The 21,125-nt window shown below is 36.4% G+C and overlaps 1 protein-coding gene across 1 annotated transcript in view; it reads left to right on the top strand.

The window, feature by feature from the left end:
- LOC109055094 (inactive N-acetylated-alpha-linked acidic dipeptidase-like protein 2) overlaps positions 1-20,810 on the top strand; it is a 261,704-nt gene extending 240,894 nt beyond the window's left edge. The window contains exons 12-14 of the mRNA XM_042766172.1: positions 6,406-6,499; positions 11,404-11,602; positions 19,268-20,810. Coding sequence (XP_042622106.1) covers positions 6,406-6,499; positions 11,404-11,602; positions 19,268-19,451 — 477 coding nt within the window. The 3' untranslated portion in view covers positions 19,452-20,810. The remainder of the gene's footprint in view (positions 1-6,405; positions 6,500-11,403; positions 11,603-19,267) is intronic.
- Positions 20,811-21,125: the final 315 nt, after the last annotated feature.

The following is a 21,125-nucleotide window of genomic DNA, read 5'->3' on the forward strand; positions in this document are numbered from 1 at the left end:
TAAACATTGCTGAGCACAACTTATACGACACTGATATACAAACTACAGAATATAAACAATAAAAAGATAAATAAAACATAATTACAACAATTGATTTATTTATATTTTCTTCTTTGAAGCTGACACAAATAGATTAACCTCAATAGCAATGGGTGGTCACATTATTTTGTCCAACCCCTTTATATGATGTGTTTGGGTTAGCTGGGTGAGTGAAATAACCAGCTAGTAAAGTTCTTCAGTTTAAAGGGATTAATTTACTGTTCAGCTTCAGCTCATGCAGCTCAAGTGAATCAGTTGCTGACAGTATTAACTATAAATGGATTACTGTATACAGTATGAAACATATACTTAGTCATATTCTTTTGAGATATTCTCTTTAATGAAAAAAAATAATTTGTTAGTGAATTATTAATATCTTGCAGTTTTCTATATTTTTTTTGTCAACAGTATTTTTAATTAACATGATTTAATTATCATCATGATGTGTATTTTCGTTATCGTTGACCAAAAAAAAAAAAAGGAGGGGGGGGGGGATAAAAAGTAATGAGAAAGATTTTCATTAGTAATTTCACTAATTAGATTAAAACAAAACTCAGCCATGTGACAGTTAATCGGATAAGCATGGTGTGAATATTTCACAGCATCATTTTAAATGGGGGGAAAAAACAAATTTTTTTCTCTTTGAAGAACTCACATCTTTAGAGTTTTAAATCTACTGACTTCATAACCATGGGACATATTTTTTTTATGCTTTTAAAAATGGTGGTATTAAAAATAATGTCAGTTTTTCAGCAGATTACAGATGTCCAAGTCAGCACACACCACTTTGATTTAGATTTTTACTAGACCCTATATGCTAAAATACTAGTTCTTAACTAACTCAGCCCTGCATCAAAATAAATTAATTTCAAGATCAGTGAAGTAGATTTCATTTGGACATATCAAATGAGTCACAGTGTGGATACTTTTACACATTGTACAGAAAGGAAGTGGACCATTTTTGTCCTCAGTAATATCATTCTTCCCACTGTGTCTTTGTCATATTCTGTACATTCACTCCACATCCACAAGCATTTCAAATCTCCCTCTAGTCTGTCAGATCTGATGGGAAAATCCCACAGTACATGTGCACTTCCAAATCACAACATGCTTGACCCCATTGTTAAAACATGACCCGCTAACAGGACAATACGACATGGAAAACAAACACCCTTCAGTCTGGTGTTGAGATCTGTCTCTGTGCTGTGAATCAGTGTTTAGCCATTCATCAGTCTGGCTGAGGCGTTCAGACGGAGCCCTCTGCTGTCAATAACCACCCACTATGGAGTCAATTCAATGCCACATATATTTTCAAACGTATTGAAGAATTCCAAAAGAAAAGAAAGTTTTGCAAACAAAAATGAAAGTGTTGAGAAAAATAAATGTACTTTGATAAAATAGAGACATGTTGACTCATGAAACTTTAAGACAATACACACGATTGTGATGATACTTGCTTTATGTGTGTTCATCAAACCATCTTGTGTATTTTCATGAGAGTAAAGCATATTTTTAATGCAGTGCTAATCGACAAAGCCTTTATCATTGAGTACTATAGAATATTTTCTGCCTCATTCTGTGAAGAAGCCACTTCGCATTCCCAGAATTTCAAAAACTCGACTAACGTTATAAAGTAAAATTATAGAAAAGTGTAAAATAAGGTATTAAAACAGTGTGAATAAAATAGCATCAGTAAATACAATATAGACCAAAAAAGAATAATTAGAGCCAAATCCTGGCCTGAGAGGTGTGAATGTGTGCAGGAAAGACTGAAACGGAATGGGGCAGTGTGGGCAAAAATTATTGTTCATATAAATTTAAACAATAGAACCCATCAACAATATAAAATTAGTCTTAGACCTCTTTAATGATGTATAGTTTATCAAGTTAAAGACATTCATTTACATTAAAACTAGCAGTAACTTTGAAGTTAACAGATTACACCATTAATATGCATTTAGTTAACAAAATGTATCCATACACATTTTAATGCTATAAAAGTGTGCACATTGAGAGAAATAAACAGCAGATGTCCATGTTAGCAAGTTAGCAACTTCTTTAAATCGAGCAAATGTTGTTAATAAAATCAAACCATGCATGTTTTAATGCTAAAGAATAAAAGGAAATGATCCACCCGCTTGCCTCTGCTCAATGACGGTGCCTTGATCAGTCGTGATCTGCGTCTCAGGACAATGACGTACTGTAACTTCCAGGGAGGTGTACCCAGGACTGTTGTACATGCCCAAGTCACTTAACTCCACCCCCATGTCAAAACAATGCCAGAAAGTTAAACACAATAAATAAATTAGTAAATAAACTAAATAAATTTGTAGCTATGTGTGTTGTATAAAATGTAGTATAAAATTGCTTTTTCATTCATATTTTGCAATTTCTTCTTTTTTTTTCCCAAAACTTTTTTGTTGTTGTTGTTGTCATAATACTTAATTTTCTTTTGCAGTTCTTTATTTTTGTTTGCAAAAGGCACATTTATTTTTTCTCAATACTTTCATTTTCATTTACAAAACATTATTTTCTTTTGCAAAAATGTAATTATTTAGCAAATATATGTGGCATTGTATTGACCCCAAATGGCACCTCCCGCCTGTCTCTAATGTACGCAAATATATTCCCTTGCAAAGCCCTGCAGTACCAACATGTCCCGGTGCAAAAAGCAAGACGAAGATTGAAAAACAAGAGTATGCACATGTGTGCTTGAGCTTACTCACACAAATACACACTGACAGTCTTTGTAAATGCCACAAGAGATTACAGAGGACAAAAAGCTCTTCTAATGCTAAAAATAACATCTGAATTTAAAGAGGAAAATGCTGATAACTATCAAAATGAGTATGTTTATTAAAAGTGTTGAATCATTGGTTTTTGATGCCAAAACGTAAACAGATACTGTATATGCAGATTGAATTAGCTGTAAGAATACCAAAGGAGCTGCAGAGTCAAACTGGGCTAATGAGCAATATGTATGTGTGCCGATCAGGTTTGGTATATATATATATATATATATATATATATTATATATATATATATATATATATATATATATATATATATATATATATATATATAAATGTTTGTGATGTCTGTGGTACATTAGAGACATTAATAATAAATTTAATATTTATGTAAATTTATATAAATAAAATAAACAATGTGAATCTTTTTTTTGTCCTTTTTTATACAATGCCAAGACTATACCTGCTAATAACACATTTTGAAGGCCTCTCTCTCTCTCTCTCTCTCTCTCTCTCTCTCTCTCTCTCTTTCTCACTCTCTCTCTCTCTCTCTCTCTCTCTCTCACACATACACTCTCTCTCTCTATTCATCTTTTGTCACTAGAAGACGCTGGCAGGAGCCATACTTCTTAACATGTGCATCTGTTCACCACCTTAAAGTGTCTACAGACAGGCAACTGTTGTCGAAGATGATGAAATTTGCCAACATATTTCTGTACAACTGGAGTGAAACAACATTGTGAAAGACTGGAGTTGGGGGGGAAATCAACCATGGAATGTAGATGTGTTATATTTGTAATAAGTACATATATGTTTTATCTATTGGAATCAGTTGAATGTGTGATAGTCCTCTCATTTCTGTGGCTATATATATATTTGATACTATTTACTTTTAATAGAGCAACTCTATAAATAAACTATAAATACAAATTCAGCTTTTGTGTTCAGGCACATTCTGTAGTGCCCATTAATGCTCTCTCTGCTGAAATCAATGCTGGAATCTCTCTCTCTGTGATTGAGTCCACATCAAACCAACTGACACTTAGGGCTTTAATAAGAAACCAAAAAAAAAAAAAGGTAAACTGAAAATGTATGATTTTGATGCACTGCAGTTATGGAAAATTCAGGTGTTTCAGCATAAATTTTTTGCCTTTAACATTAGTAACATTTAACATTTTTTTACATCAATCAAAGTTGCACTTCACGTTGTGCAATCAACAATCATGTAAGAATTTTATTTTTAGATCCTGGTTCTTGCTCTTGTACATTCATCCGCCAAAACATACATTCATTCTCCAAACCATTTATCCTGTGTAACAATGCAGAGAGCTCTTGTATGGCTTTTGTTTTTCTACATAGTGAAAAAAAAAAAAAAAAAAAAATATATAAACAAGTAAAAATTATAGCAGAATGCTAAAAAAATAAAAAAAGCCTTCAGAAATCATTGTAATATGCTGATTTGTTGCTCAGTTATCTTTTTTTTTTTTTTTTTCAGGATTCTTTGAATAGAAAAAGTTCAATGAAGGCCTTGTATTTGAAAAAGAAATCTTTTATAACATTAGTAATGTCGTTACTATCACTTCATCAATTTAATGCACCCTTGCTGAGTACATTATTTATTTGTTTGTTTACTTACATCAAACTTTTGAATGGTAGTCTATTACGGTTTACAGAAAAATATTAAGCAACAATAAGTATAGTTTCAGTATTGATAATAATAACAAATGTTTCCTGAGCACAAAATCAGCATATTAAAATGATTTCTGAAGGATCATGTGATACTGAAGACTGGCGTAATGGCTTCTAAAAAAAATTGTCTTAGTTATCACAGGAATAAAGTACATTTTAAAACATATTAAAATAGAAAACAGTTATTTTAAAGTGTAATAATATTTCACAACATTACTATTTTACTGTATTGATCAAAAAATGCAGCCTTAATGAGCCTAGGAGACTTCTTTCAGAAATATTGAATTATACAAGAGCTGACCTGTGTTCACTGTATATTTAATGGCTGAATGAGACTGTGATCTCATGGGAGCAAAAGTAAACTCCTGCCCTGGGGCTGATTCGTTTAGGCAGGGTCAGTGGTCAGACACTGAATCCTTCTTTGAGGTCATGATTCAGACCGTCCCGAGAGGGAGATCACTCCCATACTGCCAGCCAGCAAACTGTAGATTTCACAGAGGTCAGGCAAAAGGGATATTTACTATATGATAAAACCAAAGTCAATACTTGTTCATGCTGTTCAGTTTCCCAGCCCGTGTGTTAACCTTGATAACATTTGATCAGTGGACACTGTGGATGTAGGAAAAGCTTGGTACTTTTCTTACTGACTGCACAACTACAAGCACCCATCAGATGCCACTGCAGAGTGTCTGAGGTGGAAAGCAACAAAGTCCAACAAGAGAGTAAATATCAATAGAAGGGCATCACAAAGATAAGACAAAACTTCAGCTTTAAAAGACTAGCAGCTTAAAAATGCTTTCGTTATCTGAGCGCATTAGATAAAAGCACTGTGGGAGAATTTATGGACAATTTCAACATTTAAAACATAACTGTTGGTGTTGTGCAGTACAATCCTTTGCTAAAACAATGAAATAGGAATGTTCGCCTAAAGTGCCTTCAGATTTTGAGCTATTTGGATGAATGAATGAATGAATGAATGAATGAATGAATGAATAGTATTTTTGATCAAGTTGCACAATTATTTTACTTAAAAAGTGGGTAATATTTCCTTTGGATCAGTTGCTTTGAATTGAAAATTCACCCATGTCATTCCAAACGTCCTCCAACTTCCTGTCCTGTTGAACACAAAATGCAAAATGTCAAAGTTACTATTTTCTGTTAAATAAAAATACAGCATGATCAGTGACTGTCAAGTTTAGATTTTTTTTTACTATTATGATCATTTATTATTATTATTATTATTATTATTATTATTATTATTATTATTATTATTATTATTATTATTATTATTATTATTATTATTTACTGGATCAAAATAACAGTAAAAACAGTGATATTGTGAAACATTATGATCAGTTTCCCATTAGATATTACGAAAAAAATTAATAAATAATATTATATGCATATTATTTAAAATAAAGCTTATATATATATATATATATATATATATATATATATATATATATATATATATATATATATATATATATATATATATATATATATATATATATGAAAACCCTAATACAAAATAAATAATAATAAATAAATAAACAAAAAAAAAAACTGCATGATGTCATGATGTCTGAATTAAATAGAAGTGTTTTTATTTGTACTTTAGAGACATTAATAATAAAATGAAATGAAATGTTTTATGATATCTAAGGTACTGTAGAAACATTAATAAAAACAATAATAGAATAAATATGATTAAATATTTGAATGTGGTGGTACTATCATTAATAATAAAATTAAATATTTTTTGTGATATTGTTATTACTTTATTAATATAATAAAATATTTGTGGTATTTGTGGTGCCTTTCAGTTAAATAAGATTATATTTCATTTAAAAATAATAATAACATTGTTTTTATGTTATTGAATAAACAAGGATCTAAACTGACTTTTTGTCTTTTGCTGATTTAGATAACAGCCGAGGCCATTCTGCGACTCGCTACAGATCCCGTTCTTCCATTTCATCCTCTGGATATCGCTCTGAATGTTCAGAACAAACTCAAAGGTAAGAATGCATCTTTAAAATCTTATTTTACATTTTTTTTACACAGAAAGGTGTTTTTCATCAATTTTTAACAAAAGTACAGTATGCTGGCAGAACTTTTTCCTTGAAGTTTGTTTGAAGGGGTACATTTCTGGATCAGTCCTCACTTCTTCCACAAAGATGATTTATGGAGAGATCATCTGTTTGGGTGAACATATCGATCTTTCCATCACAGTTTAAAGAGGCTCTGAAAGAATGACCTTGATTTTGGCATTTATAAAATTCTAATTGGTGCAAACCATTTTTTAGCTCAACTGGTGCTCAGATCTAATGGGATTATAAGCTTCAGGCCTGATAGGCCATCAGTCTGGCACTTTTCATAAAGAGCTTTACCCTAGGTGGGGAACAAAAAGGGAGAACATTCCCACGAGAGGAACACACTTTATACATTCTCCTTCATTAAAGCCAAAGAAACCCAGTGGTATTAAGAGCTTTTGACAGGCTTTTATTTCCAAATGTTCTTTACGTTTTTCAAAGACTTGCAGAATTGGAATTTAGAGATTCGGATAACATGAAATGATTATACAGTGGCTCTCAGGTACAGTATGCCTGTTTTTCACCTCTGCAGAGAGACATTGAGAGCTTCCCCTCTGAATCTGCTCTGGTTCTCTGCTGGAGCGATGCATCTTTGTGTTTAAATATTCATGAACACAGAGAAGAGGACAGGTGAGAAATGTAATTGCAGATAATCCTGGCACATGAAGACAGACTGCAAAGCCCTTAATGCTGTGCAGAATTGATATTTCATCAGACACGCACCAAACACTCATGACCAGTCTTTTGTTTTACTGATTCGGCTACAGCAGGGCAGAAAGACTGAGGCATTGCATGCCGGAGAAAATCCCACGTCGTCCACAAATGCTTCCTGAAGGCATTTTCACTGTCACTGTTTGGAATGTGAATATGTTTGATCTCGCAATTTTCACATACTGGCACTTCCAGCTGTTTCCTGATAGATAAACCCTGATGTGAAGTTACCTTAAGTGTTAAAACTTGTCATGTCATTGTACTCAATACCTTTGTCAGGTATAAACAAATTTATACCATGGTCTGTCTGAATACTCGATTCTGATTGGCTGGCAGCATCAAGCATCAAGTAAGGGATAATGCACGGCTAGCCGTGCATTAAGCGCTTTTAATGCACGACATGGAGGCAAAGCTGTTAATGCTTGCAGCACAATATTAGACTGAAAGTGTAAAAAAAAAATGTAGTATTGCAGTAGGATCTTATTTATTTGAATGAATTATAGCATTTATTTGAACTAATTATAGAGAGAGAAAGAGGGAGAGAGATGAAAGTTGCAAGTGTGAATTACCTGGATCTGTGTATGTCTCTCTACAAACAATGGAGCTGTGAGTTTAGTTACTTCAAAAACAACTATTTTAAGAAAATATAGTTGTTGAGAAATATAGTGTAGTGATTCAGCATCTAAGCTATTTTATTAAAATTTACAGGACAGAGTATTTTTAGTTGTACAAAACAGCGTTTTTTTTTTTTTTTTTTGTTGTTTGTTTGTTTGTTTGTTTGTTTTTTTACTGCAGGATAGTTCAAACTAGTGTGTCTTACCATATTATTTTAATGTATTATCTTATTTATGAACACAGTGGTTTGTAAAGCAAACAGTTTTACCATTTACTGCACTTCATTATTCTTCTCGCTATTTCCCTACTGCTGAATAGATTAATCAATCAGTTAGTACAAAGTCCAAACTTTTGGACAGCACAGTATCCAAACTTTTAATTTGTTTGTATACAAGTAAATAGAGATAATGGATGCTTGTTAGTTGGGACATTCTCTCTCTCTCTGAGATCAAAGAGTCATGGCTAATTGAAACCTTTGAGATCTTTTGTTCCCTTCAGATTCAGACAGCTCGATGATGTTCAGATTATTTTTGAGTGACTCAGCAGAGTGAAGAATGAAGACTGCCAGACATATGAAATAATACAAGTTACTTACTCACTGCAAGATACGTTGTTAAGGCTGTTATTGGCATTGGGAAGCTACATTAAAATTGTAGTCAGCACTTCAAAGTTAAGCTATACTCTTTGAAAAATTTAGCAATGTAACAAACTACTAAAAAGAGTAGCTAACATAAGGGAATATTTATTTGTAAAATATGTAACTATCAAAGTATATCATTTATAATTTGATCAACACAGCTTAAAAATAATGTGTATCATTAGCTTTGAAGTGAAAAACTTCACTGTGTTGAAAAATAATTGTGTAGAAGAATTGTGTCTGTTCATTATAAAATGCAATACACGCACAGTCACAGACATTGTTCAGTCACAGCACTCATTCAAACATCATCTGGAGTTATTTCACTCCACTAAAAAAACACTGAGCTAATTGTGCCATTTGTTAGTTGTTGGGTATCTAATACAGTACGTGATAAAAGCAGGGATCTGATCATTGCAGATCAAGTTAATAATGATGCTTTTCGACTTCACCCATTGTATCTTCAGAAATCACAAAAACTTTCTATTTAATATTGTAGAATCTGAAACTTTTTTTTCTGTATGATATCATCCTGGAAATGTAGCATTCCATCACTTGTTCACAAATGGATCCACTGTAATGAATGGGTGCCATCAGAATGAGAGTCCAAACAACTGATAAAAACATCACAATAATCCACAAATAACCCACACAACTTCAGTCCATTGGTTAACATCTTCTGAAGTCATGGCCTAGTAGTAAAAGAGTTTGACTCCTAACCCTAAGGTTGTGGGTTTGAGTCTTGGGGTTGGCAATACCACGACTGAGGTGCCCTTGAGCAAGGCACCGAACCCCCAACTGCTCTCCAGGCGCCGCAGCATAAATGGCAGCCCACTGCTCCGGGTGTGTGTTCACTGCTGTGTGTGTGCACTTTGGATGGGTTAAATGCAGAGCACAAATTCTAAATATGGGTCACCATAATTGGCTGTATGTCATGTCACTAATTGTCACTAAGTGAAAAGCTGTTTGTTTGCAAATTCAGCGTTATGGATTGAACTGATATTTTAGCCGGAAGCGAAGGTTTAATGTTAAAACAGCTTAATGATGGATTTGTTTCATACAAACACTTCATAAAATGGACTGGATTTGTGTGGATTACTTGTGGACAGTTTTGGGCAAATTATTTACAGCTTTATTGCATTCATTATTATTATTTACTTATGTGAGGTGCACGTGTGGGAACTATGTTAGACATGATGTAAACACACTAACTAGCGAAAGTGTTTGTGGGCAGATCAGAGTGTTTGTATTTTGCGGGCAGGCGGGGATTAATCAAATGTGTTACCTTGTGACGTATATAGGTAACAGGCAGAAGATTAAAAAAAAAAAAACTCGTTAAGGCGGTTTAGAGTAGACTCTTTCATTTGAGAGACAATATCTTTATGATGCACTTTTTTAATTAACAACTTTGCGGACTGTTTACATTGAAGGAGAGCTACGTTACAAACTGCAAAAAAAAAAAAAAATTGAAAACCCATATGACCTGCTCTTTAACTGTCACCCCTCATTTTTGAACAAAGTGCGATATCCAAACTTATAATTCATGAATGCTTTGGAATACAGACCTAAGGTTGGTCTCTTTAAAGTGGACAACCAGCAGATTATTTTCAAGAGTGAAATCATTTCAGAAAATGAAAGTATAAAAACAATTATGGAAGTTTAAATGTACTGTAAAGAAAAAGTACTGTACTATTTTTTTTTTTTTTTTTTTTTTTTTAATAAAATTAATATTTTTTTAGAAAACAGTGAATCACAAAAAAAAAAAAAAAATAATAATAATATGTGTGAAACAATCGTCCTCTTAGTGACACTATAAACTAGCTTGTTAAAATGCACACCCACCCGTCACAGGCCTGGCATTATCTTTGAGTGGTTGTACAGCTCTTAACAGCTCCAGCTCAACGCATGATAGATGGATGCTTGAGTAAGCAAAGAAAAGACAGAAAGACAGCAGAAACATGCCAGTTTTTAAATGTGTTCTTTTGAATTCAAGCATTAAAACTAAGGTTCACTTTAACCAACAACAAAGTGGTTAGAAGTCATGCTATACTGACATGATACTATAGGCTATTTGCAATCACATCACATTTTTTAACACATCCCTTGTTTACCTGGATGAATATGCATGTATTTGACTCATTTGTTAGCTTTTGTTTCCGGGCATATGGAGGTATGCCAGGGGTGGATCTTTTTATGGATTTGGCATTAAATATTATGTTGTTTAATTTTGAGAACCAGTGCTTTGCTGGAGTTTTGAGCGTTGCACATAAGCTGTCAAAACAAAGTGAAGTCAAGTGCACAGCCGAGGGGTGCGTCTGAGACAATTATGTCCATTAGAAAGAAGTGAAATTAGATAAACGCTACTTTGAATGATGGGTTGGTGTGGTTAATAGCGTCTGCAACGCATTAAGCCCAGTTTGGTCATCCATGGTATTCTATCTACAAATGATAAGAATTATGCTGTTCAGTGCCTGGAACAATTGTGTTAAATTTAATGTTGATGTTAAAAATAGAAAGTCATCAAATCAAGTTTATTGCTGTTAAAAATAAACAAAAAATAAATAAACATACTGTTTCAGACGTTCTACTTAAAAAAACAAAATTAATTCACTGTCACTTGTTATTTCTTCATAAGTTTGGGGGGGTATTTATTAGCAATTTCTGAGTAAATTACACCAGATTACTACACAGATTCATTTTTTATTTTCAGAGACAAAACTTCCACTATATATATATATATATATATATATATATATATATATATATATATATATATATATATATATATATATATATATATATATATATATATAATGAATAGAATGCAATTGCATTCTTACATTCATTCTTGTATTATATTTTTCAGATGACCTACTAAGGCGGCAAGACCTGCTGAATGTGGCTGCATCTTTGAGAGAGAACTCAGCTTTCTTCCAATCTGAGGTCATGCTTCCTGCCAATGACCCAAAAGAGAGAGATCCCTCCCATGTACGGATGCTCAATGATGTCCTACGAGATCTGGAAAAAAGCTTCCTTATCCCGAATCCACCTCCCGGCTTTTCCAGGTAACTGTTTTACACTTGTGGCTTACATGATCGTAAACGTGGAACATGCATTGCGGCTAAAAGTTTCTTCAATCCATACATTTTTACAACATGAAATCTTTCATGCAAAGCGTGATGTATTATATAAGTTTCTAAGGAAGTGAAAAGAGGTGAAACATTTGGTGGAAACTTTGATATACCTCAAAACAGAGCGGTATTAATTATTGAGTGTTTAGGCGTGAATGAAAGCTGAATAAAAAGTTTATTGTGAGAACCGAAAAGACAGTGTTATGTGCTAAACCTGCCAACATTTTGTGAAATTACTTTAAGGGAAAAAAACAGCATATATTGCACAAAGACCTGACTATCCTACTTTTTTCCTCACACAGTTTGCGTATTTACAATCTATGAGTGTGATTATTATTTAAAGACTTGAGGCATCTTTTAGAATGAAAAAACATAATATAAAGTTTAACAGGGGATTTTTATTTTATTTTTTATTAATACATATACATAAGCAGATGACAAGCACCTTGCCTTTAGAAGATTTCTGCATTCTCAGGTAAGGAACCAAAAATTAGTTGTTAGGTTGGACAATTTTTCCACTTCTCATAGTACCTACCTACTGGCTTAAGGAAAAAGTGTTTTTGGATGCACTACTCCAAAAGTATCCTGCTTGTGTTTTCTTTAGGGAGTGAATAATGACATTACTTTCCCATGGTCTACTGGGGCAGATGCTGCTGAGATACATGCTAATTTGCATCTCTCTCAAATTGTGTTACCTCAGACATAAGTGCCTCATCTTGAAAATGAAACATAAAATAAATAAACAAATACATTAATAAAATAAAATCATCTCTTTCCTCTCAGAGATGCAATAATATTGAGCTACAGTGAAGAAATGCTAATTTCTTAGGATGACAATTATATTGCATTTATAAAAAGCTGTATTTGCTCTTATATTTGGATGGTACAGATACAGTTTACACAGAATTGCCCCCAGGTTCATAAAACATTCATGATCATAAAGATTATTGGTTGTTCATAGTAAAAGACCATAATTAGCACAATATTATAGTAGAAGTCTATAGGAATTTATTAGCCTTTAGTCCCATGATACAGCCTATAGTCCCATGATACCCCTAAGGGGAGATTCGTGGGTCAGTGGACTAAAGTCACCATCATTTAGATATTGTGCTGATGTTATCAACTTTTGCCATCACAGAGAGCAGCACTGGGATTGAATGATCTGACAATGCAGGTCAATAAGTCAAGAGTATTCATATATACAAAAGCATCTAAGGTCAGCAAATTAAATGAACAAACTGTGTCTTCTTTAAAGCCAATGTTCCTGGTTGTTCCCCCTGACAACAGCCACGATTAGGTGCTTAAAAATGCAAAGAGGAGTGAACAAAGGGTCAAGCACAATATTAAGAAGTGCAGGCCTGTGTTATGGAGTTAATGGTTTCTTATGACCTTCTCAGTGGGGGAGATCTAGATCTCCAAACTTTGGCCAAAATTATGTAGTAAAACACTATTGGGACACCAAAAAAACACACACAAAAAAAAAAAAAAACATCGTCTTTCGGGGAATAGAAGTAAATCCCTAAGTTGACTGTGATTTCACTCCTCAGCTCAGCAGAATAAAGTGCTGATCTTCAGCCAGTGTCCTCAAACACTTCTTCTCAACTGGGATTTTCAGATGTGCCTCTGTTGTTGATAGAAACTGTGTTGCAGCTTGATCCATAATGGAGTGGCCGACAACACAGCATGCATTCAAAGTGGATGTTCTGATTATTTCTCCTTTTTGTGTTTGGGTGAATGCTTGTTTGATCTTCCATTGATCCTCAAGGTCTACGACACACCCCGGGTGCTGCATTTCTGCTTTGACTTTTCTCTTGACGCCGCTGTCGGCGTCTGTTGGTTTTGCTAATCTGGACTGAAGGAGGGCCCTGTTATTATCAAAGCTGAATGCAACTGTAATCAGCAGCAATCAACATGTCCTGGAGTGGTTTTTATTAAATTAACAGAAGAGGAAGCAAACGGATGAATGTGCGGAGAGATTTGTCAGGGTACCTGCTCATTATCTCTCTTTGGGTTCTAGCTTGTGAGAATTAATACCCTCTCACTGATCTTCATTGTTTCACCCCCTGTGTTTTATACACTTTCCTCTCTGTTTATCAGTCAGTTTTAACCAACTGATGTAAATACTGCAACTGAAAATCAACTGGAAAAAGAGGTTTTGCTTTGCACAATATAGACAGTCACAGGAAGCCCAAAATGACAGTTTTGTTACAGTATCATTTACACACTCTCATGTCATTGTAAACCTGTATGACTTACTTTCTTTTGTGTAACACAAAAGTAGGCATTTAGCAGAATCTTCATGCTGTTCTTTTCCATACAATGACAGTGAATGGTGACTAAAGGCTGTCAAGCTTCAATAATAATAAAAAAAAACACCCTCACAGTATCATAAAAGTGGCCCATATGACTATATTCCAAATCTTCAACAATATCATAACTTTTATATGACAGGATAAAATTGAAGTCACTATTCTCTAAAACAAATCTTCTTTTCTGATGTAACTTTCAAATCTCATTCACATTTCTGTAATTTCAGATATGTTGTCTGAATAAGTGTCATGCCATGTACTTTTGACATCACTGATGCTCTTGTGTATTTCCTAATCAATCATGGCGTGTCAAATTATATGCACGTTTTCAAATGACACAACTGATGTTTGAAAGCTACAGCCTAATTTTGGTATTTTCCTCATATGGCTTCAGGATACAGTACTTGGATTCTAGCGCACAGGTTGTCATTATTACATTTTATTATACTTTTTTAGAACTTGACAGTCATTGGAAACCCTTTTCGTCATCAGTGCCAGAAATAAAAGGGTTTGAAATGTCATAAGACTAAGTCAGTCATGACAAAATTGGATTTTTTTTCTTTTTCTTTTTTTTTTCAGTGAATAATCTCTTTAAACAGAGTCTTCTGTCAACTTTTGAGTTGTATCTTTATTGAACATGTAAGTGTTCCTCAAGGGGTCAGGTTCAGGTAAGAGATGATAGATGATATCTGATATCTGCAGTTCTCCACGCAGTGGACTCTGCTGCGTACGCTAAACTCGATTTGGAGCTGCCGTTCAGGAGAACTCTTTCTCCATTAAAAACAAAGTATGTGGTGTTACCAGGGAACCCAGATTGAAATCTCAAAGACTTCATGGTGAGATCTATAAAGACCTCAATTGGTGTAAAAAGATATGACTGAAATTGTAAAAAAGGGACAAGATTTGGAAAGTGAACAACCTGAACTACCAATTAACTGGTACGAATTTGTCAACTGGTAGAGATTTTGGATTATGGTCTCTAATGCGGTTACACGCTCATGTGACGTCCCTGTGCTATATGGTCACGGAAACTTATCTTTAAGAATTGTGGTTTAAAAAAAAAAGTGATTTTAAGCTGTTGAAATGCAATCAGCAGCGAAAGAGAACTCGTTTTGCTATATATAACCCTGGACACAAAACCAGTCTTAAGTCACTGGGGTATATTTGTAGCAATAGCCAAAAATAGACTGTATGGGTCAAAATTATAGATTTTTCTTTTATGCCAAAATTCATTAGGATAATAAGTAAAGATCATGTTTCATTAAGATATTTTGTACATTTCCAACTGTATATATTTTAAAACATAATTTTTGATTAGTAATATGCATTGGTAAGAACTTCATTTGGACAACTTTAAAGGCTATTTTCTCAATATTAGATTTTTTTGCACCCTCAGATTCCAGATTTTCAAATAGTTGTATCTCAGCCAAATATTATTACTATCGTAACAAACCATACATCAATGGAAAGCTTATGAATTCAGCTTTAAGATGATGTATAAATCTCAGTTTTGAAAAATTTACACTTAAGACTGGTTTTGTGGTCCCGAGTCACATAGGAAGGAAAGAAAGAAAGAAAGAAAGAAAGAAAGAAAAAGAAAGAAAGAAAGAAAGAAAGAAAGAAAGAAAGAAAGAAAGAAAGAAAGAAAGGTGAGGAGTGAGTTAGTCAAAATGTCCTTTGGTAATCAACATTCAACAAATGCTGTCAGTTGAGCTTAAATTGTACTGAACCCAGAATGTTCCTTTAAGAATGATGCAGTGTTTGAGATGTGCTCGGAGGCCTTACACTGTACTCTCTTTTTAAAGCTTCATAATTCTGTTAAAATGTTAACAGTAAGCAAACACATTTATACCAGCTCCAAATTTATCTCTGACATTGTGACAGGAGAACAAGCTCTGTTCTTATGTGATTTCTACCTTCCTTTTAGCAAGATAAAGTTCATTATGATGTTCTCATATAAACTTTGGTTTTTGAAGGTGACAGGCTCATTCTCAACTTCACTCGACCTGTTTAAATTTAAAGAATTGCCTCATTTATTACAGTCAGGTGTGTGAAACTGGTTAAAAGACTCCAGAAACAGAAATCAATATGTGACCCTGAACTGTGAAGAAAATGATCCAAAGTCTGTTGAAATTGTCATGCAGGAGTTCAGGCGATATCTCTGCAGATTACAGTTGAAAAAGAGTAGTTGTTCCAAGGTTTTTCAAGGTTGTTTTAAGATACATTGGTATTTGTGATGTATTTATGCTCTGTTATATCTGAACATGTGCTTGTTGGTACAGTAGATGACATATAAGTAAATTATGCCTTACCCTCTTACTGAAGTACCTGAATGCATGATGCAAGGCACATGCAGCATATCCTAAATCTACCTTATTTTAGCCATAAAGCACAGCTAGAGCAGATTAGGTAACTAGACAGAATACAGTCTGGAGTTCTAGTCTAAAGAACCAAAAGTTATTCAACATTGGTTGTCTCCAAAAATTACATTGCTTAACAGAAGAGCTTGTTAAAGCAGCATTTCTCAAACTAGGGTTTTGTTATTTGTTATTAATATATATATATATATATATATATATATATATATATATATTTCCTTGTGTATATAAAAAAAAACACAACTCACATTCATGGACTTTCTGTTCCTTTTCTGTTATCCTTATTTGGTCATGTTCCGTTCCTCGTTTTGTTAATTGATTAATCCCCACCTGTTTTCATTCCCCTCATTACTTTCCTTGTGTTTAAAAACCCTGTCTGTTCAGTTCCGTTTGGTCCGCTATTAAGGTTTAATGTTTGAGGCTTAATGTTCGATTATTTGGATGTATGTTTGGATGTGCCCTTTTTCTCCTGTGAATCATTAAAAGAACTCTTTATATATACCTTCTTCTTCGTGCGCTTTACTCAGCACGCCAGCCCGGGCGTGACAGAATAGCGGACCAAAACAGTTTAGCGGCGTTTTTTCTTTTCGTGTTTTTTTTTGTTTGTTTTGCCCCCTCTCGGAATGGAGATCCCAGGCGTCCGACTCCCCTATGCCTGGAGCAACTGGACCGTTCGCTGAAGGACCATACCAGGGACTTTTTCGATCTGGCGTGCCTTACAGACTTCCCGGACCGCTCGCTCAGTGCGTTTTACTATGCTGGCCTGAGCGAGCGGTGTAAGGCACGCCTCCCAGCGAACGGTCCCAGAGAGGATTTCGCCGCGTTCGTGGAGTGGGTGCTGGAGCAAAACGGATCTCCGTTCACCGTCTGCCCCGCTGAGGAGGAGATCTCCAGCCCCACTCCCGACCCAGAGACCAGCCAGCCATCACCCCCCCGCTGCACGGAGCTAGAGACCGCCGCAGCCGCAGAGCCCGAGCCTATCGCCGACAGGGAGGAAGTACTCGAGAGCGCGACTGACCAGGTGTGTGAGCCGGCAACCCCGTGCGTCGTGGGACGTTTAGTGGAGATCGAGGGCGTGGAGGAGCGCCCCGCCCACACTCCTGCAACTGAGGGTGAGCTGCATGTGGTTTCTGGGAAGTATACAGAAGAAATTATGGATCTAATAGACTGGTTTGGGGAGGTTATTCCTGATCCTTCTGTTCCTTCGCTGGTTCTGTCCAGCCCTGACCCTCCTGTTTTTCCGCTGGTTCCGCCCAGCCTCGACCCTTCTGTTTCTCCGCTGGTTCCGCCCAGCCCTGATCTGGTTCCGCCCAGCCTCGACCCTTCTGTTTCTCCACTGGCTCCACTTCCGCTGGTTCCGCCCAGCCTCGACCCTTCTGTTTCTCCACTGGTTCCGTCCAGCTCTGACCCTCCTGTTTCTTCTCCGCTGGTTCCGCCCAGCCCTGATTCTCCTGTTTTTCCGCTGGTTCCGTCCAGCCCTGATCCTTCTGTGTTCCCTCCCATCCTCCCTCTCCCGCCTCCTCTTAGACCTGTCAGTTCCTCTGCTCCTCTTCCGCTGGTTCCGCCCAGTCCAGATCCTTCTGTCTTTCCTCCCATCCTCCCTCTCTCATCTCGTCCTAGACCAGTCAGTTCCTCGCCATCCCTGCTGGTGCCAGTCAGTCCCGCAGCTCACCCTCAGTCCGCGCCATCGGGGCGCGGAGTTTCGCCGCAGGACTTCCAGTCACCACCTCCACCTGGGCGTGTGGATTCCCTGCCTCCGCCTCCAGCCTCCGAGTCCTGGACTCCTCCTCGGTCCTTCGACCCGGCGGCTCCGCCTTGGCTCCTAGCTCCCTCGTCTCCACCGTGGCCCGGCATCCCACCTGCTCCACCGGGCTCCCTCGTCCCTCCGGCTCCACCTTGGTCAGTCGTCGACCATCCGCCGCCTCGGGACTCCATTCCTCTGGCTTCGCCTCGTCACTCCATCCCTCCGGCTCTGTCAGGCTCCTCCTTCCCTCCGGCTCGACCTCCATCCTCAATCACTCCGGCTCCGCAGCGGTCTTCCGATGCCCCGCCTCTGCCTTGGTCGCCTGAGCCTTCTGCTCCGCCTTGGCCCTCCGGATCCTCGGGGTCACCCTGGCTCTGCGGTTGCTCGGCTCCGTCTTGGACTCCTCTACCATCGGCTCAGTCTCCGTCAGTCGGCCCCCTGGTGTTGTCGGCCCCTCCTCCACCATGGCTCCTCCCACCGTCGACTCCACCATGGGCCGCTATCCTGGCTGGCCTCTGGATATCCATCTGGCTCCTACTGCTCCGGGCTCCTCCATGGCTCCTCCCTCCATCCACTCCACCCTGGTACCATGCTCCATGCTCCTTCTCCATTGCCCGCCCCTTGCCTGCCCCACGCCCACCTCCTGAACCCCCACCCTCCCTCCGCTGGACTATCTCTTTCGGTGCGAGGACGCACCGTTCCGGGAGGGGGCGAACTGTCACAGTCATGGACTTTCTGTTCCTTTTCTGTTATCCCTATGTGGTCATGCTCCGTTCCTCGTTTTGTTAATTGATTAATCCCCACCTGTTTCCATTCCCCTCATTACTTTCCTTGTGTTTAAAAACCCTGTCTGTTCAGTTCCTTTTGGTCCGCTATTAATGTTTGAGGCTTAATGTTCGATTATTTGGATGTATGTTTGGATGTGCCCTTTTTCTCCTGTGAATCATTAAAAGAACTATTTATATAAACCTTTATTTTTACTATTGTTTTTTGTGTCTTATTTATAAATCATTACCTCTTTATCTCATATTCGTTTTATTTATTTTTAATGTATTATTTCTTTATCTCATATTCGTTTTATTAATAATGTTACTCAAATTTATTTCAGTAATTATAACCTTGTGTTTCATTTGAATATGCCGCTTTCTTTTATTTCTGTTTCTCACAGGAACATTCTCTATTGCTTGAGCAGTCAAACTTCACACTTCTCTATCCTGAAGGATGCCCTGGATGTCCCCTGGCACAACAGCGTCAACCAGTCCCTCTCTCTGGTTTCAAGCGCCATCAGTTCAGCTGACAAACTTGTACAAAGTGGACTCGACCTGTTTGAGAATGAAAATGACCAGAAGTGACATCTGGAAAGAGACTACACCTCATGATGTCAAAATACGACACAAATCCTGAGGTCTTCTGGTCAACACAGAAGTTTTTAAAGGGAGAAATATAGGGTATCATTATTAACTGCACTATTAATCTGAGGTTCACCAGAGGAATTTCTTCAGGCCAATACTAAGTTATTGTTTTTGTTCCTCTGATAACATTCAAAAATGGTTCTAGAAAGATTAATGAGAAAAAAAGTCAAGGAGCTTGCAGGGCCGAGACTTTTTGTTCTGGCAAAAACACCAGCAGGTTTATCACTTACATTTCTAGTCACATAAACCCAAGAGGACAGATGGAAGTCAGGACTCAAAACAGGTTCATTTATTGAAGCAACATGATGTTTGAAACGTTTCAAAAATATTTTTAGAATATATTTTATTTGCTTATTAATACTAAAGACTAGTCCACCATTTACAGATAGTAAGCAGTGACCTTTGAAAAAGGAAAAATGCTGTGACTCAAAAACAACATGGAGTCAGACTTCATAATGCAAAGCGTTCTATTACTGTAGATGTCTGATTGAAAAGAGAAAGCTGAAAGGAAGCACCAGCAGCATGTGCTACTGTGAGAGTCTCTCAGGGGTATTAGTTTCAGAATCTGTAGAAAAATAGGAATGGAACTAGATATTTGGTCCAAAAATGTTTGTAATTTTTTTTTTTTTTTTTTTTTTACTTTTTTTTTTTCACTTTTTTTTTGTACAGGTAAACCAATTAAAGTTGAACTAAGACAGGTCAAGTCAACAAAACGAGAATTCAGGGTAATGATGGTTCTGATATTAGAAGAAATGTTCCAGCACTACAGTAGTGGTATAGTTTGTAAAGTTCTAAAGGTTTTGTGAGTGACAGCTATCATAGATCAGAGTTATCATTTTAGTTTATAGTTTATAAATTCAAGGTGAACACAGGCAAGTCTTTAAGAGGTGTGAGTCGAGTTTGCAATTTGATTGGGTGACATTCCACCAATGAGGAGCCAGGATGGCAAATATATAAGCTAGACAAAGTGCAGGGATATGATCTCATAATGGAGTGTGTCATGGTAATGGTATGTTAACATTTTTTTTTGGTATTCTGGCGGCCAGTGTATTTGTTCTCTGCATTTGCACTAATATTGTTGTTTCTCTGTTAACTATTTTGGGGGAATTGAGGGTTTTGAGAGCAACTAATAATGTCCCTTTTACTTTACATACTTTACTTGCCTTTTAAAGGAACAGCTCACCCACAAATGAAAATTTGATTAAAAATGTACTCACCCTCAGGCCATCCAAGATGTAGGTGTGTTTTTCTTCATCAGTACAGATCTGGAGAAATTTATCATTACATCACTTGTTCACCAGTGGATCCTCTGCAGTGAATGGGTGCCCTCAGAATGAGAGTCCAAATAACTGATAAAAACATAGCAATAATCCACAAGTAATCCAGAGCATCAATTAACATCTTGTGAAACTAAAAGCTGCTTGTTTTTAAGAAATAATTCCATGTTGCTTCTGGACAAAATCTTCTTCCTCCAATGAAAAGGTCCATCCACTGTTGTCCTCTCACATCAAAATCCACAGACATATTTGTTTAGAACTGTTTATGTCTTGTAAACAGTGCTTTATCTGTGCATATCTCTCTCCTGAATCAGAGTAATATATATACACATAAATA

The sequence above is a fragment of the Cyprinus carpio genome, chromosome A11 (genome assembly GCF_018340385.1).
Source record: "Cyprinus carpio isolate SPL01 chromosome A11, ASM1834038v1, whole genome shotgun sequence".
NCBI classification, from domain to species: domain Eukaryota; kingdom Metazoa; phylum Chordata; class Actinopteri; order Cypriniformes; family Cyprinidae; genus Cyprinus; species Cyprinus carpio.